The 26,858-nt window shown below is 39.0% G+C and overlaps 1 protein-coding gene across 1 annotated transcript; it reads right to left on the bottom strand.

The window, feature by feature from the left end:
* Positions 1–534: 534 nt before the first annotated feature.
* Epdr1 (ependymin related 1) lies at positions 535–26,858 on the bottom strand. Its single transcript, XM_046460606.2, is given in 5 exon segments — positions 535–2,152; positions 3,221–3,429; positions 26,267–26,679; positions 26,717–26,783; positions 26,785–26,858. Coding segments are annotated over 5 exon segments (960 nt in total). The 3' UTR covers positions 535–1,955.

Raw genomic sequence — 26,858 nt, 5'->3', positions numbered from 1 at the left:
CAGAGGGTGCAAGGATCCCCCAAAGGCCAAGGATGGTGAGATCCAAGACCTGGTGGTAGCTGAAGAGATGGATAAAAACAGTCGCTTTAAAAAGGCAGCAGAATACAACAGACACTAGTATGGCAGTAGGTAAAAAAGTGGAGGTGTAACCGATGTGAATCTGCAATATGTATATGGGGTAAAAATGGGAGTTCATAATCCGCTTGAATCAAATGTATGAAATATGATATGTCAAGAGCTTTGTAATGTTTTGAACAACTAATAATAAAAAAATTTAAAAAAAATAAAAACTGTTTTGACGGGGACTCAGGTATTGATTGGTAGTGGGAACTGAAGCAGACATGGGTCAAAATTGACCCTGAAGCTTCTGACCTAAGCCACTTCAAACTAGACTTGAGAGGACTTGCAGGCTTTTGCAAGAGGATAAGCAATTTGGTTTTGATCACATTAAACTGTTTATTAGAGAAGAGTTTTAACTTTTTTATAATCACATTCACCCATATTTATTAGAAAAGCAAATATATCAAAGAGTGCTTTGAGATGTGCTTAAATTAGTTTATTAATATAGATAAACTGTGAGTAATACAGATTGTTTATGAACATAACATGGGTATCACACATTTATTTTGGTAACTAAAATTGATGGCCAAATGAAATACAAGAGGAAAATTATATAGAATAATAAATTGTATTACTGAAGGTCTACCCAGCGATCAGCAAACCCAACCCCACTTAAAAGATGAGGAAACTGAGAACCAGAGGATGGTATTCTTAACTCTACAAATGTTGAGGGCACTGATCATGTGCAGGCACTTGCTTGGTATTGGGATTTAAAAAGTAAACAGAACAGTAATACCCGTACTCAAGGGACTCTTAGCCAGGACAGTGGGACATAGCATCCAGGAGGCAGGAAATTGTCACACAGCATAAGTATTGTCAGAAAAGCATGCTCAACCTGCAAGATGCAACTAATCCAGGCTTGGGAGCAGCTCTCAGAGAAGGTCATGTGTGAACTGACCTGGGAAGGATGAGCAGATGTCAGATAAACAACAGAGACTGTGAAACAGTCCCAGGAAGGCCAAGGCAAGGGCAAGTCTAGTTTAGTTAATAACCAAAGGAACTGGAGTACAAAGGAGTTCTAATTCTGCATTTGGAGGATTAGAGGTATCAGTCTCCTGATAATGGGTGCAGCGCTACTTTAGAACACCAGCTGTCCATTTAGAAGAATGTGAACATTCCGCACATAAATCAATACTCTTGCATAGAAAACAGGAAGCATACATGGCTCGTGCTTCATTAAGTACAAACATTATGATTGTCCAAAACCTCTTGCTTCAAACTTCTGTTTCTCTTTTTCTTTTCCCTTTCAAAGAATTAATACTTCATAATAATAGCCTTTCATTTCCTTCCAAATATCTCTGTCCATGGGTCATGTCATAGAGCTCTTATGTCTGGAAGAAATTTAGGAGGTCATTTTGTGCATTGTAGCGGCAGGGTGGGGGTGCGCATCAGTGGGAACAGATGCCTCCTGGTACAGTGACACAGGGGGTTTCCCTTGTAGGGAACTTAACAATAAACACTGACCAAAATCACCCTGCATTTTATTATCACCATCAATTCTTAAAATATTCATCCCTGCCAAGGCAAACTGCTCCTGCTAACCTTTCACCCCTTCATATGCCACGACACTGAATAGACACCTATGCACACAGAAAACCAAGTATGCGTTAGCAATAACTGAAGTGGCCATGCTAGTGGTCATCTAAGAAGGCCACATGTTCTCCATTCAATTTCCTTCTGTATTCATAGCTGAGCAGTCAAAGTCAGACACAGGGAAAAATTTATATCAGTGTTTAGCATCCTAAAACTATCCCCAGTGTAGATTCTATCATCCCCACCAGTCTCCAATCTGTTTCCAGCTGATGTTCGAGGCAGTCACTTCTGCATTCAGAGGCTCACCAGGTGCAGTCCTCACTCATCTTCTCGGGCTGGGCCGTCTGGCACGTGCTTGGAGGGGTAAACACGGAGGGGTCTTTAATGCCTAGCTGTACATCAAAAAATCGTGTGGACAGTATTACACTATAATTTCTAATGAAGGTTTCCTGGACGGGATAACAATCCTTGGCTGTATAAATGCCGATCCAGGTTTCGTCTATAGGAAGAAGAAAGTTGACTTTTAATAGAGGAGACAGGCAAAATGCTACACTTTTTCCTTATTGTGGTAAAATGCACACAAGATAAAAGGTGTTTTTAGCCATGATGAAGCACACAGTTGCAAGCATTTAGTACATTCACATCATCAGTACAACCATCATCACCATCCATCTCCATGTTTTCATCCTCCCCAACTGAAAACTCTGACCCATTAAACAATAACTTCCCATTTTATTTTTCTCCATAGTCCCTGCCAACATCCAGGCTGCTGGTTGCCTGCAGGAATTTGGATACCTAACATAAGTGAAATCATGCAATGTTTGTCCCTTTTGACTGGTTTATTTCTCTTACTATAATATCCTCAAGGATTATTCATGTGGTAGCAGATACTCTTTCCTTTTTAGGTCTAACTAATGTTCTGCTGTATCGAACGCCCTATTTTGTTTATCCATTTATCTGCTGATGGACATCTGGGTTAGTTCTACTTTTTGACTATTGGGAATCATGTTGCTCTAGACGTGGGCATACACAGGTATGTTTAGTTCATGCCTTTATTTCTTTTAGGAATGTATTGAGAATTAGAATAGCTGAATCACATGATGAGTCTGTGTTTACTTTTTTGAGGAACTACCACACTGGTCCCCATGGCATGAATGCCCTCAGTGTTTAAAACAAACTTGGAATTACAGTGAATCGCTTCAAATAAAAGCAGGCCACTTGACACTCAGAATACTGGAGTAGGTATAGCCACGCAACTTTAAGAAGTGATGAGAAGAAAGGAAAAGGAGGCACCTGATTCGAGTGTGTGCCTTAGAAAAGCACCCCCCATGTCACATACCTCTGGGTGATCCCAAAACATCAAAAGCCAATGTAGTCCATAAGAGCCAAAGTGGAAGAAAAGTGCATGTGGCTCTAGAAGGTCAACATGTTTCAAATGACATGCTTAGAACCTAGTGTCCCATAATTTGCAAAGTACATATGGGGACTTACATTGGCTTTACACAACATAATTCGCCATACGTTTCCCTAACAGCTACCTTTATTAAGGGACCCTTTTAATTCTTACAGGATCGAGCTGACTTTCTGTTGGACCACTCCTGGACGGTGATCTGCTCCTGAGGCCCCCCAATGGAGTACTGGTCTTCAAAGGTGGAGTTCTGAGGAATGTCAAGAGGATCCCAAGATTCTGTCAGGGTGATTTTTGAGCACTGCTTAGTGGCTTGTTCAATCTGAAACATGACTCCATCCTTATAGAGCAAAATATATTCAAATAATCTGAAATATAAATGAAAAGAAAATAGAACTTTTATGCTACAATTATCATATTTTTATGAGCATAAAGTCCAAAGACTTTCTTTAAAGTACTTTCAACATAGAAAAAATTTTTTTTTGTTTGCTAGGCCATCATTTCCTTATTTACAAACACTTTACACCAATCAAACTGAATATTAAATCACTAAAATTTCAGGTCAAAATTGAATATTCACTGAACAAATTCTTATCAGTGACTTCTTATATACCTGACTCTGATCCTACAAACACAGAGAAGATATGACCCTAGCTTACAGCTGGTTTGTGATTTTAGCCCCAGGAGGGTTTAACCCTTGGCTTGGCTGGATTCTTACAACACTAAGCCAAGCAATTACAGGAGTATACTGAATGTAAAACAAGAATCTGCTGAGGACCAGATGGACAAAATATCCATATCTCGCTGCCTCAATGCCTATTTGTCACAAATAAAAGATTTTATTGAACAGAGCTGCACCAAGCTTCAGCACTCCCACATACCCTAAGACAGAAAGGACTAAAACTGAAGGGTCCCCAGCCAGCAAGGGTTCCCTAAACTGAGGTCTTCTACATGCTCTTGACCTCCTCTCATGACTCTTTGTGGTAAGAGAGAGGGAAGTATTCCCAAGTGGTGCCAGAAGTCACGTGCATGCTGTTGTATCTCCCTTAAATTTAAGCAATCTTGATGTTCTGTAAAGGCCACCATGTTTCCCTACATTTCAGTATCAATCCAAAACTCTGGCCACTGCTGGTAGTGGGGCAGAGAGGCACTCACTACCGCCTTCATCTGAGAAACTGAAATTCACATTTGAGTGCAGAAGGACTAGGTGCTTTTCATGAGTAAATGAAGTTGGCAGAGATGTAGCTCAGTGGTAAAGCACTTGTTTGGCATGCACAGGCCCTAGTTTCAATCCCAGCACTGCAAAAAATTAAAAATAAAAAATAAAGGACAGCCAAGAATGGATCTGTGCTTTTTGGGACTAATGCTATTAGAAGAATGCTCATAGGATGTATGTTCTCTTCCCAAGTCTGAACTCAAAGATTACTTTCTTTATTTAAAAAAATGCAGACAATAACTACCTGTGTGGTCAAAATAATGCTTTGAGCTAGTATGGAAATATGAACATGATCTCATTCTAAACATTTAGATATAACCTGCTTATTCCAGAATAAGACAAAAATAAAATAAAATAACACATTTTTTAAAATTTTTTATTCTACTTTGTTATATATAAGAGCAGAATGCATTATGATTCATAGTACCCATATAGAGCACAATTTTTCATATCTCTGGTTGTATACAAAGTATATTCACATATCTTTAGAAGTAGGAGTAAACATAGAAAAATGTGGATTTTTGTGAGATAATGCTCCAAAATGAAGTAATCTCTTATAATATGCATTTAGTGTCCACACAAAACCATTACCTCTTTGAAGAGCTGGGGGTTAAAAAGTAACTATTGCCTTATAACCAGTTAAGCACCATAAACATTCATATAAAAATATTAACATTAACTTTCAGAGCATAATTCGTTTCTAAATATGTGAACCTCTGTCCAAATACTATCTGGTTCTCAGACACTTTTAATGACCAGTACATCACCCACAAAAACCCTACAATGTGAACCTTCAGGGACGTATAGCTGCCTTTATTGTTTTTCTCTTCATCATTAGCATCTCCATCCTGTGTTATCCCCAGTCCCAGGTGTCCAAGCTGAGAGTCATTCCTAGTTTTTGCTGCAAGTCCTTTCTTGTGTTTCTCAAACTCTGACAATCGCCCCTGAAGGATGTGTAGTATTGTGCAAGAAAGAGTGTTCTTGAAACTACTGTTCTCATGCCCTAAAGCACGGGATGCCAGAAGTACCCACCTAAGCAGCATATTGGTCACATATGACCTTTCCATCCTCATCACAGCTTACGGGACCTGGGGTGGACCTGTGAACCAGGGCAACATAATCAGATCCCCCCACACCTGGACATGTGGAATTGTAACCGGAGCCTACTATTCAACCTCTTTAGGCAAATGGGCATGTCATATGTAAACTCAGCAGCTGTTGGTGGCTATTTTCCAACATATGAACTAAGAGTAAAGAAGGAGGCAGCAGGAAGCACTAGCAAACTGCTATTCCAACAACTATTCATTTCTTGGATGCATTTTATTTTCTGAGATACTCCTGCAGAGTTATAAAAACATCCTATTGTTCTCATAAAACTTTTTTTCCAGCTTGCAACTTTGGGTCCTACTCATAACCAGGTTTCATTTCAGAAAGAGTTGAGGACTCCAGGGCTTCAAGAAGAAGAGCCCCAAGTAAGAGCTCTATGTTTGTCAGTTTCTGTCACTTGGACAAAATAGTTGAGATAAATAATTCATAAGGAGAAAGCTTTATTTTGGCTAATGGTTTCAGAGATTTCAGCCCATGGTCATTTGACCTGTTTCTTTGGGGCCTGTGTTTGTCAGAATTTCATCTCTGTGACCAAAATAACTGACAAGAACCACTTAGAGGAAGAAAAAATTATTTCAGGCTCATGGTATCAGCGGTTCAATTCATGGTCATCTGCAGAGAGAGCAGAGGAGCCAAGGAGAAGATGTATAATTCCCTATGTCATACCCCCAGTGATCTATTTCCTCTTTCCATGCCAAATCTGCCTATAGTTACCACCCAGTAATCTATTCAAATCCAACAAAAGGATTAACCCATCAAATGAATTAGTCTGCTGATTAGGTTACAGCTCTCCTAATCTAATCTTTTCACCTTTGAACATTTCTACATTATATATCACATGAGTTTACTCAGGGACATCTCACAACAAAACCATAATAGGGCCTGTGACAAGACAGCACATCATGGCATGAGTACAAGGTTAAGTGGACTTCTCACCTCATTGCAGCCAGAAAACAAAATGAGAGAAGAAGAGGGTGAGGTTCCAATATCCCTAACTTCCACCAACTAGACCCTATGTCTTAAAGGTTCCACCACCCCCCAAGGGTGGTGTGGTCTGGAAATCATGAGCCTTTGGGGGACATTCATGATCCAAACCATAGCAAGCCGTCAGACAGCTATTCTGTGAGAGGCATGCAAGGTCTTATGTAGAATCAAGGGCCACCAGCATGTAGTCAGTCACATGTAACAGAAAGGACAGGCACAGCAAGAAAAGTTATCTGCAAATTTCCCTTTCCCCCAGGCCAGCTCTGCCCATACACAGAAGTATAATTTAACTTTAAACTGAAAATTCTGGGCCTGAAACTATCATTACAAAATATTAATGTGTTAAATCTGGGTAATCCACACACAGGTGTTATGGTGTTCTCTGTAATTTTCTGTTTTTGAAATATTGTTTTTTTTTTAAACAGAGGGCACCATCAAGAGTGAATGTGACTTTGTGATGTTGACTATGCTTTAAGTAAAACTGAAAATAATCACATAATGGGAAACAAAGTAGAACTGTATAATTCATTGTATTTTTCAAAATCCCATGTGACTATAAATAATAATACTGTTCCATGATAAATTTTAGGAAAGAGCATTTTAACGATGCTCCCACGTTTATGTGAATGCATTAACAGGTCAGATGTAAGTTTCTCCTTCAGACACAAGGCCTGAAGTTTGATAGGAAGGGACAGAAGGTCAAACGCAGCCATCAGCCCAGGTGGAAATGAGTCATCACTTTGGGGACCGCTGTGCGGGTTGTAACCCACAGACCAGAAGGACTGTCAGACTTCAACAGAAATTGCATCCCTGGAGGCAGGATCAAAGCCTGGCTCTGACAGGGAGGCAGTTATGAGGATGGGAGTCATCAACTGCACCTCCAGGATACAGTCCAGGAAGGTAAGGTGCTGGAATCAGCATGGAGGACAGACAGGCAGACAGCCCTGGGTCAACAACAGCAGGCAGACTTCACCTCCTTGCTGGCCAGACACCAAGCAAAGCATGGTTCTCTGGGAGCAGCGGGTGAGAGTTCCCACAGAGGCCGGCCACCCGCTGCTGGGCCTTAGCTGTAAGCAAGGTCACAGCTGGTCAGGCCCAGCCAAGGAGTGAGAAGGCCTAGCTTTCCAAGGCAGCCACAATGCAGAGGAGTGGCCTGCCGCTCATTTTGCCTCTCACCATATGGAACAAAAGATTTATGTTGCTCTTAACAAAACTCTCAGGCTCACTAACAATAACTTCCATTTCCTAAAAATTCATTTTCCTAAGTATTAGACCTCTGTTCTCAATCTTCCAAAATACTGATAATATTCACAAGTTTTATTTCTTCTGGAAACTGGTTTATGGTTTTTGTAAAACTGATTCATGTTCATGCAAAAAAAATTTTCAAACAATACATAAATAAAAAGTAAAAGTTGCCCAGAAACTTGAACTTATAGACACAGTAACTCTGTGCATGTGCCTAAATATATGTTCTTCTAGATACATTTTTATACTTATATCTATTCTTTAAATTATAAATATTTAGTTGTTATAAAATACCTATATATGCAAAATTTATCACCTCAACCGTTTCTAAGTGAACGGTTAAATAGTGTTAAGCACATTCACATTGTTGTGTAACCAGCCTCCAAATTGCAAAGTTGACACTATATTCCCATTAAAAAATTTTTTCCAATTTCCTATTCTCCTCAGACTCTGGCAACTACTGTTCTACTTTCTGTCTCTATGAATCTGACTACTCTAGGTACCCCCCATAAGTTAATTCAGGCAGTATCTATGTTTTGTTGACTGGTATAGTTCATTTGGCATATAGTCCTCTAGGTTCTTCCATGTGGTAGCATGCATCCATCAGCTTTTCATTGCTGTAACCAAAATGCTTTCTAAGAACAACTGAAAAGAGAAAAACTTTATTTTAGCTCATGGTTTCAGAGGTTCAGACAATGGTCAGGCTGTTCAACTCCATTGCCCTGGCCCCAGGGATGGCCTAACATCATAGCAGAAGAGAGTGGCAGAGGAAAGCTACTCAGCTCAAGGCAGCTGGGAAGCAGAGGATGTGGGGGAAGCCAGGGAAAATATAAGGTATATAATCCCCAAGGGCACACCCCCGGAAACTATTTCTTCCAGCTATGCCTCCCACCAGCTTACAGTTATTACCCAGTAAACCAGTCAATAATTAACCTATTAAGTGGACTAGTTTACTGATTAGGTTACAGCTCTCCTAATCTAATAATTTCAACTCTGAGCATGCCTGCATTATCTATCACATGAGCTTGGGGGGGGGACACCTTATATCTAAACCATAATAACATATGTCAGAATCTCATTCCTCTTTATGGCTGAATAGTAGCCCTTTGCATACATATACTGCATTTTGTTTATCCATTCATATTTGATAGATACTGGGGTTGTTCTCACCCTTTGGCTATTATGAATGAATGTCACTATGAACATGGTTGTACAAATATCATGCTGACTCTGTCTGTGTATGAACATATATATTGGGACACCGCTGCTTTGAGGTCCATTCAGTGGTCAGCAAATACTGAATGGTTATAAAATCGTGAATTCATATTGATATTTCCAACAACACTTAACATTATAGGTTTTCCACCATTATTTTTCATATTGAAATAACTTTTCTCTTAAAATAAAAGTGATGCTTCCTAAAACATCAATAAAATTTCCTTATTTGCTTTATATTACAGTCAAATCTACTACACAAAAGTTGAGTTGCTAAATGACTTTAAAGATTTCATGGTAGCTCTTATTGTCCTCAAAGTATAACTCAGATTTAGAGTCAGTACTGTGCTAAAAGTTCACTTGGAATAAGCCTATTTGGTGTGTGGTTATGCTCATAGGTAGAATGTTAGGTTCATTTGTTTCAGTTTTTTTCCCTCAGTTTAGTGATTTACACCTCCCCTCTTTGACTTAATTTTATTATCTGCATATGGAATATTTTTCACATTTCAAATGCAAAATAATATCAAAAGACACATTGAGAGAAGTCTCCCTCCCATCCCAATCCTCTCCCATCCCCACATGCCCTATATATAACAGGGTGGTACTGGGTATTGAACCTGGGGGAGCCGAGTCATATCCCCACACCTTTATTATTTTTTATTTTGAGGTCTCACTAAATTGTTTAGGGCCTCACTAAATTGCTGAGGCTGGTGTTGAACTTGAGATCCTCCTGCCTCAGCCATCCAAGCCACTGGGATTACAGGTGTACATATCTTCCTTTCTCATGGAAAAGGTGGCATGCTGTATATTTTTCTGCCCTTGTTATGTCTACTCTCTATTATAGATTTCTTTCTTCTTTATCACTATGTAATAGGTTATTTATGTAAATACCATTGATTATTTAGGCAGAATCCTGCTAATGAACAGTGGGTTGTTTCCATGCTTCTGATATTAACAAAACACCACAATGAATGCCTATGTGCTGTTTTATTTTGGAAGAATATATTTAAGGTAATCCTAAATGGAACTGCTAGGTCAAAAGGTGAAACATTTGTGATTGTGTTGAATATTACCAAATTTCTGTCCTTAGGACAGGACTATTTGGCACTCCTATCAAAATATATGAGAGTGCCAATTTTCTTTATAATACTGCCAATAGAGCATGTAGTCAAACTTGGATTTCAGCCCATCTGATAAGGAGGACCTGGAATTTGACTATCAAGGTTTTTATGTATTTTTTGGAACTTTTAAAAATATGTATAACATCCTTATAATAGACTGCACAAATATAAAGTTCAGAGCTTGAAAATTTTTGCAAAGTGCACAACCTGTGGATCCCCTACTTAGATCAAAATAAGGCATCCTAGAGGCCTTCCTCCTGATATCTCCCAGTCACTATCCTTCCAAAGAGAAGACTAGGGTTTTTGTTTGTTTATTTGTTTTGAAACAGGGTCTCAGTAGGTTGCTTACAGTCTCAGTAAATTGCTGTGGCTGGTTTTGAACCTGCAATTCTTCTGCCTTAGCCTCCCAAACCACTGGGATTATAGATATGCTCCACTGCACCTGGCTAGACTAGTTTTAATTCTCCTTCACTCATGATAGTTGGTTGAGCAAATTTTCATATGTTGAGGCATTGATCTGGCCTCATTTTTCTATGAACTGACTCTTTATTCTCTGTACCTTAGGGTTTTTTTTTTCTTCCCAACTTTCTATAGCTTGTAAATGAGTCTTTTGTGTCTGATAAAAGTTGCAAGTTTTTTTCCTCTGTCATTTTCTGACTACCAAAAATTTTCTACAATGCAAAGAATTTTACACTCTTCTTATATTACTTCTGAATTTTGTCATACTTAGAAAAAAATTCTTACTCTTGAGTTATAAAGATATGTACCCATATTTTCTGTTATGTCTGTGTGGCTTTGTTTTGTTTACATTTTGATCTTTAACTCATTTAGAGTTTATTATTATGCATGATGTGAGACATGGAGCCAATTTTATCGTTTTTCCAGTTGTTCCAACACCATTTATTAAGAATTCCATCTCTCTCCAGTGATTTGAGATTCCACCCTTATCAGATACTGAATTTCCAGATGTATGTGGATCTCTTCCAGGACTCTATTTTATTCTATTGGATTGACATTTCATGCACCGGTATCATATTGCTTTATTTAGAGAAACTTAATAGTGTGCTTCAATATCAGGCCAAATTTACTGGGACTCTGATTGTTTTCATCTTTTCTAAGGTTGATAGAATTAATACCTGCATTATGATGAGTGATCATCCTGCCCTTCCTCCCAAAATCTGCCCATTTTTTTTTTGGTGTCATTTTGTATATTTTAGGAATATTTAAAATATTTTCTGTACAGTTTTGCACAGTTCTTTAAATTTACTCTTGAGTAGTTTATGTCTTTGTTGCTATTAGTATTTTTAATGGAAGTTTCCTTTCCATTACAGTTTCTTGTTTAAATGGAAGGTTCCTTCCACCGTAATGTCTAGCAGGTCATCATTTGTATGTGTGAAGACTATAGGTTTTTTCATGTCAATTTTATGTTCAACTATCTTACCTAATTCTTTTGTTTTAATTTTGATTGATTTTGGGGTGTTTTGTGTCTTCAAGGCTCACTACATCCACACCATTGAAAAAGACAGTGATTGCTAAAAATTCAATACAATATTAAGTACAGTAGAGGTAATGGATATCCTTCTCTTTTCCTGAGTTTAACAGGAAGAGGATTCTGATTTCAATATAAACCTATAAAGTTTGCATCATGTTAAGTAGCACCTATCGGTTCCTATTAAGTCCTTGTATCAGTAATGTTTGTTGAATTTTGTAAACTGCCTTTCCAGCAGACTAAGGACATAATCATGTGATTATTTCCCTAGATGTTTTGGATTTCCTAAAATCAAACTATCCTTGCATTTCTGAAATAGACTTTCCTTGATCATAATGTATTATTATTTTTATTTATTTATTTTCAGTTTGCTGGTTGGGAGTATCAAAATTCCTAAGTGAGATTGCTTTACAATAATCCTAACAAATTCCCATATTGTACGCAAATACCATGATTTGCAATTCACTCATTAGTTCCCTATTCATGACCGCTTAGATTATTCCCATTTTTGTTAATGTTAATGCTGACTATAATTTGGAGATTAAACTTTTTACCTTCCTGTGTTTATTATCCTATGAAATATTTATAGACTGGATTGTTGGATCTAAAAAATTCTCATTTAATATAAAATATGACTGTTTCCCATAAAGGGACACTAGAATTTTAAACTGGACTTGGAGCTTCACTAATATCTTTGCCTTAGAAAAAGTACTGAAAAGATTGCTCTCTTAGGAGACAGGGATACAACTTTTCTGTCTCGTTTTCAAACTTCAGCATAAGGTTTACAAATACTGTGAAAAGCATCATAAGGAAGTCTTAGGTCAAAGGCCATGGTTTATTGCTTGTAGTCTCTATGCTTATAATTTTGATGTTTCAATTTCTCCAAATAAAGAGGGACCACACTTCTGAAGCTCAGAGAATTTTTTGAAGAAAATAGAAATAGAATTTTTTATAAAAATGCAATGCATCCTTTACTATGATGGAAAAATTTGACCCTTATCATTTACCAAAGAAACTAATCATTTAACTTGAACACAAAAGACTTAATCTGATATATAACTAAGAAGCATTACTTCATCCAAGTGGGATGGAGAGAGGAAAAAGAGCCTATTACTGATTGCTGTGGTGGATACTTTCATAAAAGACCCAAAGGCATTTTTGCCCCTTCCTCCTTGAATGCCTCTCAATATGTAGCTGAAAAAAAAAAGTCATATAACTAATTTTATTCATCTCTCTTAGAAGCAGGAGTATAATTGGTTCTCTCCTTGGAAATCTAAAGGGTGGTCTGCAGGGAGAAGGAATCCTCTGGAGATTTCTCCTTTATCAAAAAGAAGAGCTTGTCTTTTGTCCCATTCTGCTTCCTTCAGTTGCTGCCTTTGAACGTTGTTGGGTAAGGATAGAATGCCTGGAGCAGAGACAGCCATCTTGAAGCCATAAGGCAACAAGTCAACACACCATCTGCAACTGTGAGACAGCATCCTAAGAATAGCAGAACAAAGGGTAGAGAAAAGCCTGGAGCCTTGATGAAACTGTTGGGTGAAACCTGGAAATACGTATCATGACAGTTCTGTAATAAACAACACACATCCTAAACAACTGTTAGTGAGGTATTTTTGCATCTGTAGATATAAGTATTCTTAATGAAATAAATAAAAACTACTTTTTTACAGGTATTATCTACCTGATTCCTTACAACCACACAATGAGGACCTTCCCTTCCAGAATGGGCAGGACCCAAGAACTTGGCTAATCTTGGAATTCCAAATATTGGTGCTTTGGCAGGGTGTAGATGAACCTGACCCCAATAGTCAACAAGCACTTGTTTTTCTCTCCTAAATTGGGATAGTCAGGAAAAAAAAAAAGAAATAAAAAAATCTAAAAGTTTGCTGAAGGCAAATTCAGCTGGATGACATGTTACCAGCATTTTTTTTTAAAACAGATGACTGTAAGGCTCTGAGCATAACTCAGTTGTAAATGATGAGGTTGGGATTGGACCCAAGGTCTGATCTCTTACCAGACTCACTCTAATTCTCTAATACCATCCTATTGGCTGCCTCCACATAGGGAAGGAATGATTCTTCCCATCCATGTAGAACATTTGGCTCTCCAATATATACTAAATTACAGAAAAGGGAGTGGACAAATATTATATTGTGATTACAAAAGGACTTTAGATTTAATGGAAGATACTGGTCAAATTTTGGATTTATTTAATATGCAATATAATAGATTAGTAATGCATGCTGGTCCTCTGACTCTCAGGAGGAAAAATTGAGCTGCAGCTACTTGCCATTTCTGGCAACTGCTAAGTTTGAGTTACACCCTACAGTAATTATGAGACATAAAAAAGAAAAACACTTTCAGAATTGTGATGCTAGACACAAACTCATTGTGCATTTTCATGCCAATCATACATAACTAAAGGAAAATTAAATTACCTAAGAATGCAGCCTAAGGAAAAGGAAAAATTACGTCTACAATTTAAGAAGCTGTAGGGTGATGGACCTCCAATACTTGGATTCTACTTCAAAACTTGAAAAGAGTGCTCAAGAAATTGAAGAAGTCCCCCCCCCACCTAAAAAAAATATATCTGGATGAATACTGGCAATATGTAGGTATATCTTCTTTCATCTGATGAAAGATAATAATAAAAAACATATTTCATGAGACAGTAACTCAAACTGTCTTAGTATTCTGACTTAATTTTCCCCATTACTAAAAGGAACAGCCTCATCAGTACTGAGATACCCAGGAGGTTGCCATAGTACACAATGGTTTCTAGACTACACATCAAGGGGCATTAAGGAGAGTGAGTCAAGGAGTACATAGTCAGTACTACGCTTTTCAGTAGAAATGCTTCAATTTCCACCATGCTGAAATATAAACTGACACACCCTTCCAGCTAATGAAACTCTAACATAGAAATCTGATCTTTCTACTTTCCCTGGGATTTAGGATACACAGTGTTCATGATAAAAGGAATAATGGTGAACACAAGAGTAGTTTTCCGATGAAAAAACATGAGATCAAAATAAGAAATGCAGTAGAGGCAGAATAAAATAAACCAAAAGTAAATAAGTAAATTAGTTAATGAAACCAAGAAGCTGGTGACTTGAGAGGTATTATTCTAGAACTCAATATTGGTGCTTTGGCAGAGTGTAGGTGAACCTGACCAGCCCCTGCCCCAATATGATTATTTTACTGAAATTGGAGAGAACATTTACTTTCCTGTCTATAATGGGTTAACCTAACATTAAAAAATTTTTCAACATGAAAAAAAAAAAAGAGAGAGAGACAAAAAACCTTGAAGGACAGATGTAAGAGAACCAAATGTGTAAGTAGAAAGAGATCCACAAAGAAAGAAAGCAAAAAACGAAAGTAAAAAAAATCCAGAAACAGTAGATGAAGGGTTGGGGATGTCACTCCGTGGTAAAGTGATTGCCTAGCATATTCAAGGCTCTGGGTTTGATCCTGACACCAACAGAAAAACAAACAGTAGATGAAATTTCTTTAGAGGTAGACATGCCCTAATAAAGTTCAAGGACAATAGAAATGACCTACAAAAACTTGCATTTACACACACACACACACACACATAAAAAGTAAACCAAACTTAGCTTAGTATCAGACCTCTGTTCTAGAGGTCTGAAAGATATAAAAATGTTTAAGCAAAAGGACTTTTTGTACCCACTGAATTGTACACATCCCCCCCAAAAAAAACTATTATTAGGTAAAACAATAATAAGTAGATATCCGCAGACATTAAAAATCTTTGAAAGTATACAACTCAGGTATCTTTTCTGATGAAGAGTAATTGCATAAGTTCTTTAGCTGACTAGAACATGAATCAAAAGAAAGAATTTAGGCAAGTGAGAGAATTGGTCTAAAAAAGAAATTTCAGTGAAAGGAGGAAAATGACTTATGTTTTGAAATTTTTTAAATAGCAGACTGTGTGGCAAAGTTCCTCAGTATTTTGTGCAAACACACACGTTATAAAAATTCCTGTGTTATACCAAGTGAAAGAGCTGACCTTTCAAGGGTTTGAGTCAGGATAATAGAAAGAGGAAAGACTATAAACCACCAAAACACTTGCAATTCTTTTCAACATGCTATGTAGGACCTAAATAAACACTTGTGTGCAAAAGGTTTTGAGGTCAGGAAAGTAGATTACTGGGCTTTATTTTTGAACACCTTAAAGAGAGTCGAGATCTCTCTCATCAGGGTGTCTTTTCTGAGGTCTCAAGCTTCAGCCAGAACATACTTGGAGTTGGGCTGGGAGAATCATCAGTGTCCATAAGTACTGAGTGTGGGACAAAGGGGACAGGTAAAAGGCTTGATACTGAGATGGAGGTACTCCCAGGTTCTGCTGTGGCACTCCAGTGGATAATAAGTCTTTTCCCAGAATCCTTTGCTACCAAGGATGTGGACTGGTGCAATGTCCACTGGTCCATTGCTCTCTTTCTCCTGAAGTGGGAGATTCCATCTTCTCATGCTTTCTCTACGTTCGCTGCCTCTGCCTCAACACTTCAAGTAGGAACCCTGTGCAAAAAGTTGTCCTAGGGACTCTGATAGCTTCAGTGTGACCTGGACAACTTCTTCAGAGGCACATATCTGCCTTTCTCAGTCTGAACATCCTGATTCATCAACAGCTTGGTGAAGCACTCTTGGTAGGGGGCCTTAAGACTCCAGAGGATAAGGAGAGGTTTCAGTAAGGGGCTTAAAGGGAATGTTTTGGAAGCTGTGGAGTCAATGAAGATAGCTTGCCTCATTGCAGTCTTCCCTGCAAATGTTTTTGTTTTGGTTTGGTTTGGGTGCTAGGAATTAAACCCAGGGTCTCCAGCATGCTGGGTAAAATTTTCCTACTCATCCAAACCCATGGTATACTCCAAATATTTTCAAACAACTATGGAGGACCTTGCATTCACTATGCCACTTAGTTTGGGGTCCATGATGCTACATGTATACTCTTCATAAGTTATAGTATACCTATAACTTGCAATACTACATCGGACCAAGAAACTGGCATGTGCCTTGGCCCTGAGCCTCCTTCTTCCCATCTGTCATCATTTTCCCTGGCAACTTCTGAGATTTTCCAAAGCAGTGAGTTCTCTGGGAGAGTTTAGAAGGTTAATTTTTTGTCTTTTATGATGCAAAGTTTTAGGCTCTTACTCATCAGCAAAGCCCACATTCTGGAATGCTCACAGTAGACCTCACTTTAGCCACAACAAAAGCAGCCTTCTGTGAAGGGGAAGGGCTCATCCAGTTTTTGTTTTCTGTTTTTTTTTTCCTCCAGGGCAGCTGCCTTCTTCTTTTGGGGGCCATCTGTCACAAGATTTTCACTTTCTTTGGCGGTATGAGGGTGACATAAGTACCCTAGTAGGGGACTAGTGCTTCTTTAGAAAGCTTCTCAGTTCAAAGATACATTGCCTTTGAAGAAAACCAATGTTGCCTGGGAAACCTCCACATCCATATGGGTGGAAAGTCTCCAAAAATAGAGGTGAAGGAAGAAAAGAGACATTGAGAACAGTGTTTGATGAGAGATGACCTTGGGAGTGGCTCATGGATGAAATGAAAATGAGGAAATCCATTCCCCAAAGTTTGGGATATGCCCTCTGCCCGGGTTCCACTACAGACCTATGTAAAAACTTTTCAAAACATAGGTAAGGTAGACAATGCAATTTGATATAAAAATTATCTTTCTTTAATCAAGCAGATATATGGTATAAAATACAATGAATAAAAAGCTATAAAAACCTTTGCATAAATCTGTGAGTTTGTTGTTTTAGAAAACATAATCATGAGAAAAAAAGGATAGAAAAAGATGCAAAGATGACTTAACACTTGGCAGTCTATTAGTACAATTCGCTAGGCTGATGAAGTTTCATCCATCTTAATTAAAATACATTCTTTATAAAATGAGATCAGAGATATATTTACTAGACCTGAGTATTGTGTTAAGCCAGCAACCTGTGAAAAGTAACTGGGAAACATTAGAGGTACTCACACTAGAAGAGGACTCTGATTGCCTTAATTTGGATGAAGGAAGACAGGACAGATGAGGAAACAAATTTAGGATTATTAAATCATATGTTAGATAGTAGTAGGAGCCTGGAACATATAAGGCATTTGAGATGGGCGTGTGAGAGTACTGAGGAGATCTAGTGCAATTTGACAGTGGCCATACAGTTTCTCAGGGGAAAGGCTTTGTAGGTAAAGAGAACCACAGCTAAGGCTGTGGGTTGGTGATGAGGTTGGGAAAATAAGATATGAAGAGGGGAGGGAGCAGATCCCATAGGTTCATTAGGGTCTTGTAAGGACATCTTACAAGGAAGGACATTTACTCCAAGATAGATGGAAAGCACTGGAGTATTTTGAGCTGAGGAACAACATGATACATGTTTTTTGACAGAATTACCTGGGCTACTCTGTTGAGAATAGACTAAAGGAGGCCAGGGCAGAAGTAGAGGGCAGGGGGGCAAAGAAATAGATGATAGCAGACTGTTACAAAAATCCAGGCCAACAGATGGTGAAGGTGGGACCAGAATAATATTGGATGCATGATCAGATTCTGGGTATCTATTCGAAATTAGAATCAACTGGATTGGTTTACAGAATATTTTTTGGCAAATGGGAGAAAAAGAAATCAAGGATGAGTCCAAGAGTTGCATGCAGAACAAGTGGATTTGCTAGTGGCAAAGAAAAAGAAAACTGCATGAGGAGTAAGTTTGGTTAGTTTGATTAGATTCTGGCTTTTATTTGTTTGTTTGTTTGTTTATATGCAGGGGAAACATTTTGGACATGCTGAGTTACACATGACTATAGGATTCCAAATGAAGATATCAACTAAGCAGCTGGATCCATGAGTGCAAAGGTCAGGGGAGATCTATGGCTTGGAGAAGGACAGACTAGAGCCTTCCACTGGGGAGAGGGCACTCTGAGCCATGACCTAGATGAGATCATCAAGACAGCAGGTTTAGACAAAAAGTAAAGAAATGGAAAGTCTGAGCCCTTGGATGGTCCATCACCAACAGCCCAGAGAAGAGGAGGAAGGGCAAAGGAGACTAAGAAGAAAAGGAAAAGAGGCAGAAGGAAGGAAAGGAGAGAGTGACATGTTTTTGAAAATCAAAGGAGAAAATGTGTCAAGATGGAGAAGAACAAAGTAAAACCAGGACTGATAAAAGATGAGCTGATTAGTAATGTGCTGCTTATTGCCCTTGCCCAGAGCATTCTCAACAGAGTAGTGGTGATGAAAGTTTTACTGGAGGGGGTTCAAGAGAGCCTGGGAGGACAGAAATTGGAGTTAGCCTGAGATTTGCTTTAAACAGAAGGGAAGAATGAGGTTTCAGCTAGCAGCCTTCAAGAAAAGTTTTTTTTTTTTTTTTTTAACTATAAAAGACGGGTAAAATAAAAGAAATTTTAAAGGGGGAAAATAGAAGATTTTTACTGGAATTGGGAATATAAGACTATCACATTTTTTCCAGGAAAAATAAACCACTAATTGGTGGAATATTTTCAGATCTTTGGGCACTCTGCCTCTGACCACCTTCTTTAAGGTCAGAATCAGGAAGAAATAGCTCAAGGTTATGGGAGAGAAAAAAAGATCTTTCCAGAACAGTATGGTGACCACCTCTGGCTTCCATTTATAAGACAGTCTTATCTTCTACCAGCTTTCTTATCTTTTTTGGCAGTAGTTTCTCCTCCCTCCTTCCCTCACTGCCCAGTCCTCCCTCCTTATCCTGAAAGCCAATGGGAAACAGCCCCGCTGAATTAAGCCTCTTAAAGCAAATTTTGTGTTCTTCCATGAAAATCTCTTTGGAGAAAGAAATCTCTTCTGGAGAAAAACTTAGTATTGCAAATAGCACAGTTTATTCTTTGAGGAGCAAGGGGCCATGAACAGTCAGACTCCCTGAGCTAATAAAAGAAAATATTATCTCCTGCCATCAGAGATCAAGAGGAGTGAGTAACAGCCAAAAGAGAAGTCATTATTCTGAAATTCTCAAAGTCATAACTTCTTAAAACTCAAAGTCCAGTCCATGCAAAACAGAGTTCATGATCAAATAAATTTGTTGAACACTTTATACTAATCTACCTCTTCCAGACACACAGACACCCTCTGAGGATTTGCAATGGTGATATGATATGCTGAGAAACACAAAAGAAAACAAACATACATTTAAAAAAAGTAACCTAACCTTCCCCTTCTTCTTGTTGAACAATTTAGACTAAATAAAACCATTAGGTAAGACCAAGCAAAGTAAGTTTCTACAGGGACTGGCTAGGGGTGCAGAGTCCATGTGGGGTGAGGTGGGTGTTCATGTGCAGAGGACATATCCTAAGAATGCATGATTGTTTATACTTCAACTAAATATAGGGTACAGTTTTCTCACTGAGAAGGTAACTTCAAAAGTGATATTGAGAAGCTGGGTTCAGTGCTGCATGCCTGTAATCCCAGTGGTCAGGCGACTGAGGCAGGAAGATCGTGAGTTCAAAGCCAGCCTCAGCAAAAGTGAGGTGCTAAGCAACTTAGTGGGACCCTGTCTATAAATAAAATAAAAAACTAGGCCGGGGATGTGGCTCAGTGGTCGAGTGTCCCTGAGTTCAATTCCAGGTACCAAAAAAAAAAAAAAAAAGTGATACACAGAAAACTAGAAAGAACCATGTGGTATTAGAATAGGAGGTATTGGTGTAAATAGCTATATGCATTAGAATTGGATGCCTACAGATAAATACAGGCTTACCTGTGTGTAATCTACATATGAGTGTATGTAAGTGTGTGTGTGAATTTAGACCTACACACCCTTGTTTAATCCACCATGAAGGACTGGGAACAGGGCCACACAGTAGCAATGACCACAAACAGAGTTTGACTTCCAAGTATTCTTCTCTAGTAGGCTTCTTGAGAAATGGCTTCTCAAGGTGGAAACAAGGGAACTACAGATGATCTTGAAATATCTTGTTTTGCCAAAAAGAAAGGGAATGCTCAAAGAATAAGAAGATATGTCTAAAGGTCATTGAAGCCAATTGGAGCTAATAAAAGAAAATATTATTTTCTGCCATCAGAGATCAAGAGGAGTGAGTGATCTCTGGGCAACCTAGTGAGAAACTCTCTGAAAAAAAGGGGGGGGGGGTAGTGATATAATTCAGTGTGGTAGAGCAACCCTGGGTTCAATCTCTAGTGCCATAGGAGGGGAAAAAAGAAAAAAGAAAAAAAAAGAGGCTTCCACAGGCCAAATCCAGGAAAGCCAAATAAACAATGAGAGCAGTGGAATAAAAAGAGATCCTTGAGTCCATATTGAGACAAATACATGAACGGGTTGAAAGTTTAATGAAGAAAGAGATATGTACATGGTTTAAAAATACCTCCCTACAAAATAGGTATTAATTGCAAAAGAAAGAATTATCACTTTGCAGTGAAGAAGAAACCTGGAAGAGAACAGTCAACCAAATGATCCCAGTGAACATCAGGATGCCCAAAATATGGAGTATTACCTCTGAGCTATTCCTGCCAAAGGTAAGCAACTTGAATCTAATATGAGGAAACACAAGACAAACCCAGGTGGAGGGACAATCTACAAAACAACTGGTTTGCAATCTTTAAAAGTACTAAAGTGCAAGAAAGATCTTAGGAACTGTTTGAGACCATGAGAGACTACAGAGACACAACCCCTAAATATTATGCTTGAATTTAAACTGAGTCCCTTTCCTACAAAGAACACATAAAGGAAAACTGGTAAAACCTGAATGACAACTGAATTTCAGATAAGAGAAAACATTGTTAACTTCCTGATTTTTAAGTTTGTATTGAAGTTATATAGGAGAATGCCCTTTCTTGTTGGAAATACACCCTGAGGTATTTGGGGATCATGGGAGTATGAGGTTGGAAACTCCCTCTCAAATGGTTCAAAGATTTAAGGGAGAAAGAAGCCCTTTGCATTATATTTGCAACTTTTCTATAAGTGTGAGATAGTTTTTCAAAACAAAATAAAATCGTGCATTTGGAAAGAATGTTAGCCAGATATGGTGGTGCATGCCTGTAATCCCAGCTACTCAGGAGGCTGAGGCAAAAGGATCACAAATATGAGGCCAGCCTGGGCAACCTAGTGAAAAACTCTCTCTTTCTCAAAAAAAAAAAAAAAAAAAAAAATTAAAAAGGGCTGGTGATATAATTCAGTGGTAGAGCAACCCTGGGTTGAATCTCTAGTGCCATGGGGTGTGGGGGAAGAAAAAAGAAAAAAAAAAAAAAACAGGAAAAAGATCCTTATCTTCATTCACAAACACATTAGATCATTGAAGTTACTTAACATAATTGCATATGCTGGAATTAATCTTCTATAGCAGACACTTGGATGAAACTTCCTGTAGGATCCTATTTGATTCTTAGTATAAAGGGATGCTCAGGAGAGATAACAGCTCTGTGAGTTTAAGACCAAAGCATTGAAAGACAACATCTTATTCTTTGCCCACAAGCACAAGTGTAAGTGAAAAGAAGAAGAAAGAGAAAGCACACGGAAACTGGAGATGTGGCTCAGAGGCACAGAGCTTGACCTGCATGCATTTGAGGCCCTGGGTTCAATCCCTAGAACTGCAAAATAAATAAATACATAAATGAACACATGAATAAAAGGAAACTTGACTTTATTGACACAAAGAGACAAGTTGAGAAAAACTGAAAATCCGTGCCAAGTTCATTGCATCCTGGTAGCAACAGCCAATCAGCTTGATAAGATAAAGCACAATTTGGTGCTTTCATGATATCCATTGATCCTATCTCTTCCTAGCTTTTAAGAATAAGGGACTGGAATTTAGTATCAATATTGTAGGCATCATTGAAATTAAAAGATAAAAAAGACCAAGGTCCTGAGAAGTTAAGGACCTTATTGTGGAAAAGTCAGGATTAGAAGCCATGATTGATATTTCATGGGTCTAAAATGGATGCTTATGCTCTCTGCAGTACAGATGACTTGTTTACTTTAAAAATAGAAAAAAAAAATTCTATTTTGCTCTTCAGGAAATAAAGTTCCCTGGGAAAATTGGGACAGAATTAGTCAGAACTTGAATGAGAATGACTAGCCCCTCCAATTTTGACATGTTTTTCATCATTTACAAATAAAAATCACCACCAATGGAACATATTAGATTGGTAACTGAATAGTCTAAGGTTTTGCCTCTATGCATATTCATCCAATGCCTCTGCACCCACTAACATTCATAGCTTTATTAATCCCAACACCTAAGCCACCATTTTGTAAGTAGCTGTAAATCACTCCAGGTCCCTCAGCATTCATTCAATATCAACACTGTTTTTCCCATAAAGTTCAACATATTGACTGAAATACAAAAATGAACATTTTGCTTTTCTATCAGTCTTCCAAACATAATTCTTGTGAGTTTAATCAAGGAGTGAAGACAGACCATTGGAACCAGAAAACCAAATAGTATCAATTACTAATATTTCCCATTCTCTATTCAGACTTGTCTTATCTAAAGCTTGTAAAGTTGTTTAATCTCTTCCCTCATCTCAGGGAAAAGAGAGTCTGGAAAATCCTGATCATTCCACATTAACTATCAGTGGGATTTTCCATAACTATCTGGACGAAAAATGAAAATCTTAAGAAGTTGATCCAATTCTAAAACTTACTTCTCAACTTACTAATAAATACAAAGAGACAACCTATCCACATTTTCTTCAAATAACATCTGCTCTCTTGGCCAGACTGCTGATACCTGGAAAAAAAAGTTTTTGAGTTCATTTCAACAAATCTACATTTAAATAGTTCAAAATGTATTTATGCACCAAACCTTCTCCTCTACATCTGACTTACAGCCAGCAATGGGACTATAAGACAGAACCTTGCCAAGAACTCTGGAAAGAAAAGGAATACATTTGTCCTTTAAAAGTTAAACTATAAAACCAACACTTAACTAATAAGGGCAAAGAAATTGGGAATTACCATGAGGGAACACACACACACACAAAAAGAAGAGTGAGATTTGATTGCACTAAAGGTAAAACACAAAAATCTGAAGACTATACTAATTAATCATGGAGTCACAAAAGGAGAGCTACTAATACATATTTCAGCATTACCCACTTACACCCTATTCAGACTAGGAAGAGTCTAGCCCAGCAGAGTAGAGAAAAGGCATCTCAACTGTGAAAATGAATGTATCGCTTCGTCTTCACCTGATTACCATGAAAACCTACTCTGGACTGGCCTCTTTTATTCATGATGGAAAACCAAATGTTGAGTATAAAGCCTAGGCTAGCACAGGCAATCAATCATGTTTGTTCAATGTATTTGTTCCAATTCTGTGCTCACAACGTCTTGATTATAATTGGCAACACACACACACACACACACACACAGCCCTAGTTTTGAGTACAGGAAGATAATGACCCTAGTTTTAGAATTTGAGAATTCCAGCCTCCAGGCCAGCAATAAAACTCATTGAAACATATGGTTTAACATTTGACTTTGCATACTCTGAGTCTGATCCCTAAAGGAAGGAACTGTAGGTGTGCTGCTGAGTCAAATATCTGAGTCCACAGCTGGAAGCAAGTTTCTGGCAGATGGGAAATTCACCAGGATGATGATGGTGGTGGTGATGGGATCATCCACAGCCTTGTGCTGAGTCTTCAGAGTGCTATCAGATGCTATACTATGCTCTACATACCTAAACTCAATCCCCACAATGTTCTAACAAATTTGTCATAAATATTCTTATGTTTTAAATGAAGAATCTGAGGCTCAGCAAATGACAGTAATTTATCCAAAGACCCACCTTCAGAAAATGGATTCAAAACTAGGTTTGTCTGACTTTATACCTGAATTTCTTAAATTGCAAAAATTGCTATCTTGCAGGGTGTGGGGCATAAAGCTTTATCCTTCTGCTGGCCACACTCCTCTGCATCAGCAGGGAGTTTCAAGTCACTCTAATCCATCTTCAAGAAGACCACTCATCAATACACTTCTATTATACCAGACTTCACATAAATGTGCACAATGAGTAATGGTTCACCATTACCTGGCTTTCTCGAGTCTTGGTTCTGTGGTAGTGAGAAAGTTCTTTTAATCTTCTTAGACCTCAGAGTCTTTCTATAAAATGGAGGTCATAAAACCTGCACTGTGAATTGTTGTGAGATTTAAACTAAATATATAATATGTGCAAAGTTGGCAGCAACATGGCTGGCATATAATAAGCGCTCAAATATTGGTGATTGTTATTACCACTTCTTTCAAGATCCAACCCAAAACATCCATGTTTTGAAAGGTTTTGCACATATCTACCATAAAGATTCTTCTGTTCCAATCTTTTACAGAATTCATATACCATGGTTCCTAGGTCTCCAAGGAGAATTGGTTCCAGGACCCCTGTGGATACCAAACTCTGTGGATGCCAGAGACCCTAGTACAAAATGGCATAGTACTCGCAAATAACCTATGGATATCCTCCCAAACACATTAAGTCATCTGTAGATAACTTACAAAACCTAATGCAGTTTAAACCCTAGGTAAATAGATATCACACCTCATCATTTAGGGAATAAGGACAAGACAAAATCTGTGTGGTCCAATTCAGATGCAATTTGTTTCAAATAGTTTTGATGTGTGGTTGTTTGAATCCTCAAATGCAGAACCAAAAAAATACAGAAGGCCTACTGTGTTTTCCTATGTATTATCCTCCTCTGAATAGATCACTTGAAATGGTCAATCCTTCCCCTAGTTTCCTCAAGAAGCCAAACACTTCAACAAACGTTTTAAGGGAAAATGATATTATTATCAAGATTTGTTTTGTCCCAGAACAGAATGGTACCCCTTGGTCACTGTTCTTACTGATCACTGAAGCCTTAAATGATGGACATTTATATCACACCTCCTAATGATGCAAGAGAGGCCAAAATGACCCTTGGAAGAACAGGAAGGCTGTGGTAAGAAGACAGGTGGTAATCCCAAATTAGAAATCAGGTCTTAAAGGGGCCCAAAGCAAGGTGACCACTCAGGAGAGCACCTTCTGTCATAACTGTGGAAAGATGAATTATTAGGCCAGTTATATTTTTATATTGAATTCTTCCTTTATGGAGTATTGTGTACCCACTAAAACTAGATAGAGGCCAAGCAATAAAATGGCAAATAACATGTAAGAGACAATGTTAAGAAAAAAGGATACAGATAATAGTACACAATTTCTGATGGTAGTATGGAAAACTAGCTTTAAAAAGCAAACAACAAAACACCTTATGGGAGTGAACTAAAGTTTTAACAGTTGTAACAAGGTGATGATTTATCAGAATCCTGCACATTTTAGTGTTATTATATTCCTTTAAGATGAAAAAAAGAAGAAGAAGAGAAAAATAGAAAAAAGAACGAAAAGAAGAAAACAAAGAAAGAAAGAAAAATCTTGAAGGTATTATATATGTATGTGTGTACTATGTGTATGTGTCCCTAGCAGCTGGCTTCTGGAAGAAATGAGCTAGTGCAGAAGCCACGCCCTAGGTTACAGGGGGCTATGGTCGCCTTGGGTCTGACTCAGCAACCTGGAGACTGGAGGGAACTTGGGTCTGGGGCCCCTGGCGGTTCGATCTTGCTAGGTCTTTTATTTTCCTAACATCGCAGTGCGAAGCAATACTGAGAGTCTGCCGGCCGGCCGCACTTGGTGAGCCCAGCCCCAGACTATGCTGTCCCGATGCGACCCTCCTGGCGAAAGTTTTGGTTTTTTTTAGGGAAGGGAGGAGCCACGAGGGGCTGGAAACCGGGCAGGCTTGAGCGCTGGGCCCCCGCGACCTCGCCCTCCCCAGCCCGTCCGACTGCCGACCCCACGTCCCGTACCTCTTGCAAGGGATCAGCGCCTTCCTCTCGTCCAGCACCCTCACGCGCTGGTTGAGCCCATCGTAGGACAGCAGAGCTCGACTGTTGCGCCCACTGCTCTGTTGATAAAGAACCTGGCGTCCCTCCCACTGCTGCGGCGCCTGGCACGGGTGCGGCGACCCCGGGGAGCCCGCTGTCCCCAGGCCGCACAGGCCGCCCAGCGCCCAAACCCAGAGGCCGCCCAGCAGCCAGGGGCCCAAGGGGCTGGCCGCGCGGAGAGGAACGCGCCCTGACATCGCGGTCTGCCGCCCCCCGCGAGTAAGCCCGAGCCCAAGGGGCCGCTGAGGGCTCCAGGCGCAGAGAGGTTTCCAAGGGTTCTCTCGGCACTGGGCCGGCCGAGGTGCTTCCTGTCCTATAGCAGTGGCCTTTATCAGCTGTTGAGATCAGGACACGGAGGCTCCTGAGCTAGACATTGGGCCTGGGAAGGCTCGGGTGAATCGCGCGTGAGCTATTTCTGCCTTGGCCGCTGCCTACTGTAGCTTCTGTTTTCACTGCTCACTGCTGCCAACAGGAAATGCAGAGGCAGCGGTGCCACTAGCACCCTGAAGGGCAT

The sequence above is a fragment of the Marmota monax genome, unplaced genomic scaffold (assembly GCF_021218885.2).
Source record: "Marmota monax isolate L192 unplaced genomic scaffold, Marmota_monax_Labrador192_F-V1.1 WCK01_AAM20220418_F8-fsc00107, whole genome shotgun sequence".
NCBI classification, from domain to species: domain Eukaryota; kingdom Metazoa; phylum Chordata; class Mammalia; order Rodentia; family Sciuridae; genus Marmota; species Marmota monax.
This window is presented reverse-complemented; position numbering and strand designations above follow the sequence as displayed.